Consider the following 12735-nt stretch of genomic DNA (forward strand, 5'->3'; position numbering starts at 1 on the left):
ACGGCTCTAACGGCCGGACACGCCCCGCGCCGTCTTGGGCTACGCGTGCCAAGCTGGAGTCTCTCCTGCCGAATACGCAACTGCTTCGACTCACCGTAAGGTTGGCGGGCCACTGACATGCATTGACGACACGGTTCAGGTTCTTTTTGATGAGGCATATGGCGTGTTTATAATTAACATAAGTCTTCCTGCAGCGCCCATCTGTTGCCTTTTTTGCTTATCAAGTCACATCTCGGAAGACTTGAGCTCGCTATAATGAAGGAGTTGACAGTGCGTCATGAACTAGCAGACGGCACTTCTGTTGCACTGTAACGGTGTGGTGATCTTGATCTTTGACACCTCAAAACTGAACACAATTCTTCCGTTGTATATTGTTCGCGTTATTTATAATAGCATATTTTATAAAGCATTTCTTTTAGAAATGAGCCATCGATAACATTTCTCTGTCATTGTAAAAGCACCTGCTGTATTTCTGCTGTAAAATACATTTCTTGCAAGTATCTAGTAATAAAAGGACAACTCACAAATACTTCCACTTCACCACCCCCCCAGCTGGTTATCCAGTATAAGGTCACGGGGTAATACAAAAATAAATAATAGGCCTCATTTATCATAAAACATTACATTTGATATTTGAGTCACCAAATGGTCATATTGGCTTATCCAACATTGAAATGAGAAGGGGAGCATGAATTATTTCCAATTTCTCAGTCAATAATATACGTACATTTATATAGAAGACATATATTTGATACATGAACTCTTAGAAGACCTTCACAATGACATTTGATTTTTCTAATAAACCAGTTACTAATAGTGTAATTATTCAATCATTTAATTAACTTAACTATCATTTGCTGACATGCAGTCCTATTTAATATTAAAGAATTATTTCTTCAAGTAGCCAGTATTGTACCACACTCATCTCCATGTTGAGTTTCTAGCATGCTTCACCTGCAGTACATATTAAAATCCCGATATATTAACAACTGTGATGGTCTGGCCCCCTGTCCTGGGTTGTTCCCTGTCCTGCGATGGGACGGCGCCCTGTCCTGGGTTGTTCCCTGTCCTGCGATGGGACGGCGCCCTGTCCTGGGTTGTCCCCTGTCCTGCGATGGGACGGCCCCCTGTCCTGGGTTGTTCCCTGTCCTGCGATGGGACGGCGCCCTGTCCTGGGTTGTTCCCTGTCCTGCGATGGGATGGCCCCCTGTCCTGGGTTGTCCCCTGTCCTGTGGTGGTCTGGCCCCCTGTCCTGGGTTGTCCCCTGTCCTGCGATGGGACGGCGCCCTGTCCTGGGTTGTTCCCTGTCCTGCGATGGGATGGCCCCCTGTCCTGGGTTGTCCCCTGTCCTGCGATGGGATGGCCCCCTGTCCTGGGTTGTCCCCTGTCCTGCGATGGGACGGCGCCCTGTCCTGGGTTGTCCCCTGTCCTGCGATGGGATGGCCCCCTGTCCTGGGTTGTCCCCTGTCCTGCGATGGGATGGCCCCCTGTCCTGGGTTGTCCCCTGTCCTGCGATGGGATGGCGCCCTGTCCTGGGTTGTTCCCTGTCCTGCGATGGGATGGCGCCCTGTCCTGGGTTGTTCCCTGTCCTGCGATGGGACGGCGCCCTGTCCTGGGTTGTTCCCTGTCCTGCGATGGGATGGCCCCCTGTCCTGGGTTGTCCCCTGTCCTGTGGTGGTCTGGCCCCCTGTCCTGGGTTGTCCCCTGTCCTGCGATGGGACGGCGCCCTGTCCTGGGTTGTTCCCTGTCCTGCGATGGGATGGCCCCCTGTCCTGGGTTGTCCCCTGTCCTGCGATGGGATGGCCCCCTGTCCTGGGTTGTCCCCTGTCCTGCGATGGGACGGCGCCCTGTCCTGGGTTGTCCCCTGTCCTGCGATGGGATGGCCCCCTGTCCTGGGTTGTCCCCTGTCCTGCGATGGGATGGCCCCCTGTCCTGGGTTGTCCCCTGTCCTGCGATGGGATGGCGCCCTGTCCTGGGTTGTCCCCTGTCCTGCGATGGGATGGCCCCCTGTCCTGGGTTGTCCCCTGTCCTGCGATGGGATGGCGCCCTGTCCTGCGATGGGATGGCGCCCTGTCCTGGGTTGTTCCCTGTCCTGCGATGGGATGGCGCCCTGTCCTGCGATGGGATGGCGCCCTGTCCTGGGTTGTTCCCTGTCCTGCGATGGGATGGCGCCCTGTCCTGGGTTGTTCCCTGTCCAGCGATGGGATGGCGCCCTGTCCTGGGTTGTTCCCTGTCCAGCGATGGGATGGCGCCCTGTCCTGGGTTGTTCCCTGTCCTGCGATGGGATGGCGCCCTGTCCTGGGTTGTTCCCTGTCCAGCGATGGGATGGCGCCCTGTCCTGGGTTGTTCCCTGCCTCGTGCCCGTAGCTTCCGGGATAGGCTCCGGACCCCCCCGCGACCCATACGGATAAGCAGTTTGGAAAATGGATGGATGGATATATTAACAATTATTAACAATATATATTGCAACAATTAGGGACCAGGCAGTCAAATCACGAGGACACAGAGGACTTACTAAAGAAAGTTTTATTACTCAAAATAATACGGGTAAATGATATCAAATCATAACGAACAACTACTGTAGTTCAGAAAAAAGGAGGGCAACAAAACCACAAAACCTAAAATAAACTAATAAACAAAGAAACACAACTTAACTCAAACAAAATGAACCCCCAACTGCCCATCCTCCCAAATACAGCCATGAGGGAACACACAGAGACCTGGCCGATCCATTTAGATACAAAAGGGGGGATACACACATAAACATGACTATTAACATTAACCCATAAAAGGACTAATTACAATAAAGTCTCCCTCGCTTGGCAACCACTTGGGCTCTTCCAATCAGCCGAAATCATAGGTGCTCTATTGCCCTGGGCTGTCAGCCATGCCTTCGTTTGCTGCAGGACAGGACCTCCCCAACCAACGAGGGGGGTGTTCCACAAAGCAGGATTTCTCAGTTAGCTGGGTTAACTTAAGATAGAAGTCATGATTGTTTAGGTAAGGAGCATTCCAATTGGATAGTCATGACTTCTAGCTTAAGTTAACCCAGCTAACTGAGAAATCCTGCTTTGTGGAATAGCCCCCAGGTAACTTAACAGAAAATAAGAATTAATCACATCTTCATACATCAGACAATATAACAATAATATAAATAAACCAAACTGTACAATGATTACTTAAATGTAACTGCAAAAAAAAATTATCTAATGAAATGAGAGAGGATGTATTACCATTTGTGGCCTCAGCCTTTTATCTAAATAAACTATAATTTCATTTGAAAATAATAAAATCTAACTAGCTTTCAGTGAAGTACTCTGAACACTATGGTGACTGTCACACCTATCCCTGATTATAGTTTCTCAGTAGTATGGCTCTGCGATGCTGGTTTTCCTCACTCCAAGTGTGCAGAGCTCCCAGTCAGACAGCTGCTGCACAAACCCCCGGTTTGGTCTCATGTTGGTTTTGCATCTTAGCACGAGTGCCCAGGCCTCCTGCAAAGAGCCAGCAAAATGAGACTTTCAAACTCCTCTATGGATTTTAAAAGCCTTGCTTCTAATATCTGTAGCTGATTCGATTATTAGTGTCTTAAAAATACAGCTCTGGATGTGTAGCAGACACCTCTCCATAATACACAATGCCCTGTAAGAACTCAGCATAAATTACAACAGCTGAAGGTGAGCGCCTAAATCCTTGCATTTTATTGAGTGCATAAATATTGCAAAAAAAAAATTAATGCCCTCCGTGTGTCAAACTGCAAACAGCTCAGCTGTTGATCTGATGTGACGAACGGCAGCATCCCTCACCTTCAGTGTGAATTTCATGTGGTGCAGAAGGAAGGCCATCACTACAGCACTGCAGCGGCTTATACCGCGACTCGAACATATCAACACTGATGAGCCAGCATTGAGATAGGAGCCTAAGATACAGATCAAAGAGGGGAGCTGCAGGGACTTGCAGAGTACATACTTGTAGTGAAAGAAAAAAAGTAAACTCTGTTTTTAGAAGTGGAAAGTTCATGTCCAGAAACTACGAATCCAGACCAAGATTTTGTTTCAACCAACCAATTGCATACGCTGTGACTGTGACTCTATACTCAACTGGTTGAAACAAAACGTTGATCTGGATTTGTACTTTCTGGACCTTTACTTTCCACTTCCGTGTGTTTTAGAAATTTGATCGTGTTACAAAAACTGCAAACTCTAAATAAAAGATTGTTAATAAAAATAATAAATAATAGATAAATAGATAAATAATAAGACAGGTGGGTATGAAAAAAGGATTGATAAATAATATAAAATGATAAAACTCTTAAATAAGCCATTGCAAACAACCAAGGAAATGAAACTCACCGATAAACAGACACACCCTCTCAAAAGAGCCAATGAGATCAGCTTTTGCAGAATCCGCGGCAGGAATGTGTAGCACTGTGCAGTCGCATGTTTCAAATCTGACTTTGAAAAGAGTGAATAAATTGAATGAGTGTATCATGTGCAGGACACAAATCTCTGCCTGAGAATTTTTTTGGATGACAATAATCACGGGAGTCCTTACGCACATGTCGCTCATCTCTTCCGAGACGTTGACAATGGCACTCAGTTTGAGATCTTTATGGATTTGCAGACTGGTAGCCTGCCTGTAATCTCCCATGTACAGCTGACCTGGGAGAACTTCCACAGGGTACGACATAAGGCTCTCTAGTTCCTGCAACGTCCAACCTCAAGGCATCAGTGTCCTGGTTCACGTAGCAGCCACATGATGGTTTCAAATATTTGCTTACAGAAGGGGATTACCAGTATAGTGTATAAGATCTTCTGTGTTCTCATGAAAGGGTAAAGTGCTGAAAACCCCTCATACCCCCCCTTCAGAATCCAGACGGGACAGAAGCACGATTTTGCCAGAACTTCGGCACACTCCATAGCTGGACCTAAATCAGGCTTCGTTAATCAGCATGACAAATGGAGACACTGTTGCGGCTCTAAATTACAGAAACTATCAAACTAACAGAAAACCCCCAGCATTAGCCAGCACTATATCAAATACATATAATAGAAACTTTTCATCCATTCATATAGTATTACTTTTCAGTAAACCATTGTAATGTAATTCAACCACTGTTTGCATATTGATCTGTCCAAAAAGCTGAGTAATACAGTGTGGCTACAGTAATTATACCTTACAGTTACACTGTATTCTATTGTGCAAGTGCATTCCATTGTGTAACACACAAATCCTTTTCAAGCAGCCTATGGCATATTTAAATGCATCTCTTAATCCATCCTTCCATCTTCCAACTGGTCACCGGGACTTACTACAACTCTTTCTGAAGATATTCAGCACATCTAGCATAATTGTTATGCATTTTCCGTAAGCTAATTTATAAAGATGCTGAAGTGGCTCCTGGTGAAGATTTCTTATCCTTAAAAGTCTGCCGGGGCATAACTTAGAAGTAACTTCAAATAATAATCATGAGGAGTAAGAATTCAAAAACATGGGTGAATGTCAGTGAAGGTGAATGTCAGTGAAGGTGAATGTCAGTGAAGGTGAATGTCAGTGAAGGCACATTCTACTTACCTGAACCGAGCAGAAAACTAGTGCTGCTGTCATAGACAACACAATATCTCATACACTCAATCTCCACATCAGCAGGAATTAAAAACTTGCCCTCGGTGTCCTGAAGGGAGGAAAAAAGCATATTTCAGTTACCCTGATTTCTGCAATCAGTTGAGCTATTGAGTAATGTTCACTTTTTTCTCTTGGTATTGCAGTTTTAAACTTTCAACACAGTTTATAGTAGTACAGACATTTTAGGTTACCACAAACTTCACAAAATACCAGTTTTGCCTTTCTGGCAGTGATGATATGGCTTTCATTGTATTCCTCTTTTGAACGAGCATCTGGAACAAATAAGAGATCCAAATTTAGTATTTAATTTGTCCATTTTAAACATTTAACCAAGTGAACACGCTGGGTTGGAACAACTGCAAAATGAGCAGTCTGATCAGTTCAAAGAGACATTTTCTAAAGGCAATGTATCCTTCTTTGCAACAGTGTGTATTTGATGAAAAAAGGATGAGCATAGCCTATAGTCCACTACAACAACTTGCAATTATACTTCGGAAATGTATCCACCTTACCATTCAGAAATATTGCACAACTTGTCTCTTACCAATTAAGCAAAGATAGTTGAGCTCTGCAAGTCTAGACACAGAGAAATATTGATTCAGTATGTTGTAAACTTCGGTTGAATCGCAAAGAATTATTTGAGCCATTGCAAATCACCTGAAAAACAGACATGACACAAACCATGAAAAGACCTTACTCATATTTTTAATTACTAGATTATTCCGAAGGCCCATCTAGAATATTAATGAACCATATCGAACTACTGTGCCGTCTTGTACAGAGCAGCTAACTGAAAATCGGCAATAATTATACACTTATTAAGAGGAAATTGTTATATCATTACAGTTGACTCGGTGTGACTTGAAAACTTTTTGCTTGTACTTACATGTCTATTTCCCCATCCATATTAGTAGTACTGTGTTATGGATGTTCTGTTGTAACGACGGCATCACATTGCTAATATTTAACATTAATATTTAAGTTTAAAATTATTTTACTTTTAAAGACGAAAGTCATACCGAATAAAATGAACATAACCTGAAAATACTGTTCATAAACGATTCTAGAGTTAGCAGCAATATTCCCAGTCTTGGGGGGGGCTAACTTGTTAGGAGCTCGACGCCTAGGCAACAAAATAGAGGTAGGTGATTGGCTGGATATTACGTTTAGGTGATTGGCTAAGTAGTTTTTGTTTTCCGGGCCCACTTTTGTAGTAGCCAAACAGCGTCAGACTTTGGGCAGTGGGGCGTATCTGTGCTTTCTGATTGGCCACAATAGAATCCTTTCAATTTTAAAAAGTTCAGCTGCTTGCCGTATGTGGTTTGGGTATGGTGTCTTTATTATCGTATTATTTGAAATAAGTGTTTTGTTTGCAAAATTTGTTAAATTATGTATTTGAATCGTGCGAATATACATTCTCTTTTTTCGATTTAGTTGCTTTGGTTGTAGATGCACAGAACAAATGTAGCTAGCGGGCTAAAGTGCTTGTCTGTCTTGGAAGACAAGTTATTTTTCTTGATTACTGCACGTTTTATTCAGTCACGCAAAATATTAAGCACCGTGAAAAGAGTTAGGGCGAATAGACTGTCGTGGCGCATTTAAATAGCATTTTAAGGATCCCGTATTATTTTTGTGGAGATCTCTTCAGAGGTAACTAATTCGTTCACTATCTATCCGATTTTAATGTGTAATATTTTGTTGACGTCATTATCTAGAGCATAGTATTCTATTGTAAGTATAACTCTTAAAACTCCAATTTAATTTAGGGGACAAGCTAAGTCATCTTGCTTTTATGTCGATAAAGATGATTGATGAATCGCGGCGTTTTAAGGGCGAGGTTCAGTAAGTGACAGATGCAGCTATTTAACCAACGTCCTTGACACGTCGGCAAATTATGTTTTGATGGTATTTGTGAGATTTGTAGCTATATATCTGCGAGTGGTTAAGTTCTTGCCTAGGAAAGAAACGAATTGGTTCCTTCCTATACGGAAGTTGGTTAGTACAAAGTCGGTTGAGCCATGAGAAGTGAACCAACCACCCAGGACATAACTGGGTCCTGATGCTGGACGAAATTCATTTGACCCATTCTGAGGCGTGCGAGTTCAGCAACTGAACAGTAACCGCTGGCTAGATGTCGGGTTACATTTTTATTGAATATAGTATCTGAAAAGTTGCACCACTGCTTTCATGGATCTTTACATGGGAAGTGTGCTCATACCGTTGATAGGTTTACTTTCTGGTGTTATAAAACTGTTGGAAATGTCTTATATATTTTTTTTATATATTTGCCATGTAATTTTGGTGTTCGCATTTCCGGTATTTTATATTAATTAGAATTTTTTATGTAATATATGGACTTGCAATTTAATGGTGAAGCGCACTGAACTGATATTAATTATTTGAAACCAGCATTATGTGTGTGTACATATATTTTATATTAAAGATCACACCATTGTAACTGCTCCAAATAGGCGTAAGGTTTTTCAGTGTCACTTTTTAAAGATGAATGAGCATTATGTTCATGACTGGAAACTGACATCATTTGATGTGAGACCTGAGTGTTGGACTTTTAAAAAGATATATATTATTGAAGTGGTGACAGACAAGTCTGTGCGCTGATTATTTCACTCTGCAGGGGCTGAAGGGCACAATGAGGAAGCGGAGGGACACAAGCAGGCGCTGGGCTCTGAAAACCAGCCGCAAAACGAGGCTGCAACACCCCGAGGCAGCAACAACCGATCCGTAAGAACGCAGATCCTTCCCGATAAACTTTAATGTCACACATTATGCCACAATTCTGTTTTGAATTGAGCAGTAATTAATATTAAAATAAACTTTATTCACTTCCAAAGTAGATGCAATTCAAACAGATTAAAAAAAGTACACAATACTCAAAATACCCTGGGGGGAAAAAATGCAGAATCTTGTGATCTTGAAGAAATAAATATTTAAAGATAAGAAAGATATATTGACGAAGTTATGTGCAAGTAATGAACAGATAATTTTGAGAACAAAACTGGGAATCTGACATCTGAAAATGTTTAACTGCCTGAAATCATCAGTCACTAGGGACCGTGTTCTGTTTCTCACAGCGTTGTCTGTTTCTTTAGCTCCAGTGGTTCTGCCCTTTCTCCAGCTGAGCCGAGCATCTTGGTAGACGTCTCGGTAAATGCGAGGAGGCCCTGGCTTCCACGACTGGGCGTTAACCTGCTGCTGAAGCTCGTGGGCAGAATTTGCCACGGCTGGAGGTTCAGCATTGTACAGGTGTGTGTTTGGAAATGCTTATAAAACTGCTATAGCGATTCCAGTAAAGGATGTAAACATCGTCTCTGGTTGTCACGACGACCATCTTTTGACCAGCAGCCCTCCCCTCTGCTCCCCTCGCCGATGTAGGTGTGTGCTGGCGTGCTGATCAAGCTGCTTTCCTGGCGGGACCACACGCGGCAGTTGGAGACGCTCCGCGGGCAGGTGGAGGAGCTGCAGAAAGAGATGATTTTCCTGCGTGGCGCCGTACAGGTCGGCTCAGGCTACAAGCAGAGGGATGCTTCTGATGTGCTGAGGAATTTGGTCTGATGTCGATGTCCAGTCCGGCGATCCTGCTTGTGGTCACATGTTGAATTGTTCTGTTTTTCTTTTAGCCAATCAGTGGGGCTGATCCAGCCTGCTGCTGTTCCAGGGCGGGGTCCGCTGTGGATTCTGTTCCCGCCCCCATTCCGCTTGCCCCGCCCCCTCCTCCACCACCTCCACCCCCTCTACTACCCCCACCTGATGCGGTCCCTCAGAGACCTGTCATCATTGTCACAAAGAAAGCGTCATCTGCATCCTCCCCGGTAATGGATATGATTCGATACTGAGCTGATGCTGGTTACTGCTGTAGGTGTCCATTACAGTGTCACGTATTTAACAGAGTGAGAAGAGGCATGCCACAAAAATGTAGCACTGCATTTGCCTCTAAGCCATGTACTTTTTATATATCTTACATTTTGAACCAGTGAATGCTTACGCTGCACCTCAGAAAAGCATAATGTCATAAAATCTGTACATCTATACATTTCATCCCGAAGAGTAGTTGAACATGCCAGATCATGATTAGGTTGTTTACAAGTTCCTCCTCTTCTTCATTCTTCAGAAGGCGAATGTGCGTCTGTCCGCAGTGACTTTGAAGGACCTTCAGAGCATAAAGCTCCGGAAAGTGGCCAACGCTGTCGTTGCAGCCAACAGAGTGAGTGTCCTGGCCGAAATGGCTGCACCGGGCGCATGTTTGACGAGAAACCTGCTGACTTGGGGGCGAACCTGCGCTTCTCTGAATTAGGAGTTCCCAACCTTTTCATAACAGTGTGTACCTATGCGTTACTTGCGATTTAATACAAAAATATCATCAACGTTATGGTATGTTTGCTAGCTTTCTGGCTTGCTATTGGTAGCAGGTGCGGTAAATCTGAGACATGACCGACATACAGCTGCCCCTTGTTTATTGGAAGGCTTCCATTCAAAAGACCTAGGGGGTCTTTCTCAATTAGCTGGGTTAACTTAAGCTAGAGGTCTTGGGTGTTCAATACGAATGCTCCTTACCTAAACTCATGTTGGACGATCATAACTTAAGTTAGCACAGCTAACTAAAGGTTGACTCTCCACCTGTCACAGTTGTCCTCGGAGACAAGCCGGGCCCCTCTGATCACTGTGGCTGACCTGCAAAAAGTGCACCTCCGCCGCCCCCACTGCAACTTCGCGCTCAAGCCGCACCTGGGCGTGAGCAGGTAAGCCCACAAGTGCACTGCGACCTGCAGTTCGCCATCATTCTGCGACATGCCGCCTTGTTTAAAAACACTACAGTTCACCACTTGTTAATCAAGTTTTATTGTGAATGGCTCTTTGAAGATGTAGCTGAATTAAACTCATTGCCAGTGTTTTTCAACATAGCTGTTGCAGTAAGTTTCTGCTGCAGGTGTTTGCCAGTGAGCCAGTGCAGAGAAATACATATAAGGCAGCCACTTATATCTGATCCCATGTCCACCCAAGGCAAAAATCATTATATAGTTGGATGTATAAAACTGACCATGTGGAATTCAGCTTATTCACTCATTTACCATCAATAATGATGTTTGTTTGAAATATCCTGCTAGATAGAAATCTTTGTTTAAACAGCCAAAATGATTTGTTTGTGTTTGAGATGTGGGGGGGGGGGGTTTCTAAATATTTTTTTTTCCTAAGAAGCCGTTTTGGTTTAGTTGCCACATTTCTAAAGTCCTCTGTGGACTTCAAAGGTCCCTTTTGAATTGAGAATTATGCACTACAAGTAATATGTAGTATGGAAAAGATGCAAATCTTTGGTTTATCTGATTTGTTTCTTTTCATTTCTACATAGATCACCTAATAAAAGTCCGGTGAATTTGCTCAAGCAGCTGAAAAAAGTTCAGATCAACAGGTAAACTTTCAGGAAACTTTCATTTTAGTTGGACTTGTGTTTGTTTTTGATGTTCAGTCTCACACTCAACTCCATCCTATTAGAAGCAAAGCGCAAACTTTAGTTTTGCCTGGCAAAGCTTCTTTAAAATGATGACTAGTGTGTATACGAAATGTCACATTATGGAAATGTCTCTCTCTGCTTGTGTACTTCGCTGTTGCAGGAGCCCTGGAGGAACACCAATGACCGACAAAGAGAACCAGGAGTGTGGCACCGGTCTGACCCCTGTCATGACCCAGGCTCTGCGACGCAAGTTTCAGGTACAGAAGCCCATGGACACACAGGGGCCCCCCTGGGACCTGCATCACAAAGCTGCATGTTTTGGGTTCACAAGATAATGTGTCATATTTAAGGTAGTCTGGGCTAAATGTAAGTGAACAAAGGTCCATAATATCCATTTAAACTGGGCTCCCTTAAATCCAACAAGTTAAGCAGCTGACCAACAAATGTCATTTCGTGATACAAGCCCCTGGTTTTTATGACGATGCTATTTAACATCAACTTTTCATTTTTGCATTTCCCCCAGATTGCAATACCCAGAAGCCCTTCTCCAAAACTCAAGAAGACCTTTGATGAACAAAACTGAAATCTGATATTTCATATTGTCACTCCGGTTTTTTTGTAACAAGTTTTAAAATTCATCAGAGTGTTTATAAAAACAAGCTTGCTGCTCACTGCAATAGCTTCTTTACAATGGCTTTAGCAACAGACAGAATTTCCATGACATTTGCAACTCTGTTCTTTCATCCTTCTACTGTAATTGGCTATAATTTGTTCTGTTCTATTAGTAATATTCTCATTATTGCTTCCTGTGTAATATGACCATGTGACCTGCCGCAAAGCCACCAGTGAAGAGCATGTCATGTCAGACTCTTACTGTTACTTCAGCTCTGTGTGGAAATCGACTCCGCTTACACTCCCTAAACAGCTAAGCGTAAGATTCTGATGGACGCTGATGTCTCACCGTATTCGTCTTTCAACAGAAGGCACAGGGATGATCGGCCGGATAAGAGCAGAGCTAGTTGCAGGATGCTAGCTAAAGTTTGGCGATACTGAAACCCTTCAGAAGTGAGGTCAATGAAATCCTGTGCACATGGTTTTTTCCCCCTTTATTTTAATGGCAATTTAAAATTGCAGGTTTCTCGTGCACTAGCCTTTGACAGCTGCTTTGCACACATCATAAATGGCAGTCACACTTGGCAGTGATTACGCTGACTACCTTTTCAAGAATGCATGTTAGCCTTTTAATGAAAATGTATGAAAATACTTGAATTTGCATCACTTGTGCACATTTAACCAAAGTTTTGCCAATTTGTAAGAAATGTTTACATGTTTAATGTGCTTATTTTACATGTTTTTTAAAATGTGCAATTATTTTGTAAAATTTATATTTTTAATATTTGTGTACTCATTTCATTAGAAAGTAAAGGTGTACATTATTTCTGAAAACTCTTTGTATTATGGTTTGAACTAGTATTCCTCCCATCAAAATGTTGGCAAACAACCGATTTGTACTAATTTCCCTTGTAATAAAATTATAAAGTGACTCAATTATTTAAAAATAATTTTTAAATATTTTCAAAAATTATTGGTATGTGCAATTCTTTTTACAATGGAAATAACACACTGCACAGTTTGAACTTTAT

At 43.0% G+C, this 12735-nt stretch overlaps 2 protein-coding genes across 4 annotated transcripts; one reads left to right on the forward strand and one right to left on the reverse strand.

The window, feature by feature from the left end:
* Nucleotides 1-39: 39 nt before the first annotated feature.
* Nucleotides 40-12640, forward strand: prr11 (proline rich 11). Its single transcript, XM_023819397.2, has 10 exons — nucleotides 40-95; nucleotides 8261-8367; nucleotides 8736-8889; nucleotides 9019-9141; nucleotides 9264-9455; nucleotides 9755-9847; nucleotides 10270-10382; nucleotides 10991-11050; nucleotides 11253-11349; nucleotides 11616-12640. The coding sequence occupies exons 2-10, from the start codon at nucleotides 8276-8278 to the stop codon at nucleotides 11673-11675; spliced, it is 984 nt and encodes a 327-aa protein (XP_023675165.1). The 5' UTR covers nucleotides 40-95; nucleotides 8261-8275; the 3' UTR covers nucleotides 11676-12640.
* styxl1 (serine/threonine/tyrosine interacting-like 1) lies at nucleotides 2510-6758 on the reverse strand. 3 transcript variants are annotated; one of them, XM_023819399.2, is made up of 9 exons: nucleotides 6512-6758; nucleotides 6170-6201; nucleotides 5836-5897; nucleotides 5575-5674; nucleotides 4794-4927; nucleotides 4559-4704; nucleotides 4353-4450; nucleotides 3807-3919; nucleotides 2510-3494 (listed from the first exon to the last, which is right to left on the reverse strand). In XM_023819399.2, the coding sequence occupies exons 1-9, from the start codon at nucleotides 6529-6531 to the stop codon at nucleotides 3363-3365; spliced, it is 837 nt and encodes a 278-aa protein (XP_023675167.2). In that variant the 5' UTR covers nucleotides 6532-6758; the 3' UTR covers nucleotides 2510-3362. The 3 variants fall into 3 exon arrangements, with proteins under 3 accessions (XP_023675167.2, XP_023675166.2, XP_023675169.2); XM_023819398.2 differs by having other exon boundaries at nucleotides 6170-6282; XM_023819401.2 differs by having other exon boundaries at nucleotides 6645-6754.
* Nucleotides 12641-12735: the final 95 nt, after the last annotated feature.

The sequence above is a fragment of the Paramormyrops kingsleyae genome, chromosome 18, assembly GCF_048594095.1.
Source record: "Paramormyrops kingsleyae isolate MSU_618 chromosome 18, PKINGS_0.4, whole genome shotgun sequence".
Taxonomy (NCBI): Eukaryota; Metazoa; Chordata; class Actinopteri; order Osteoglossiformes; family Mormyridae; genus Paramormyrops; species Paramormyrops kingsleyae.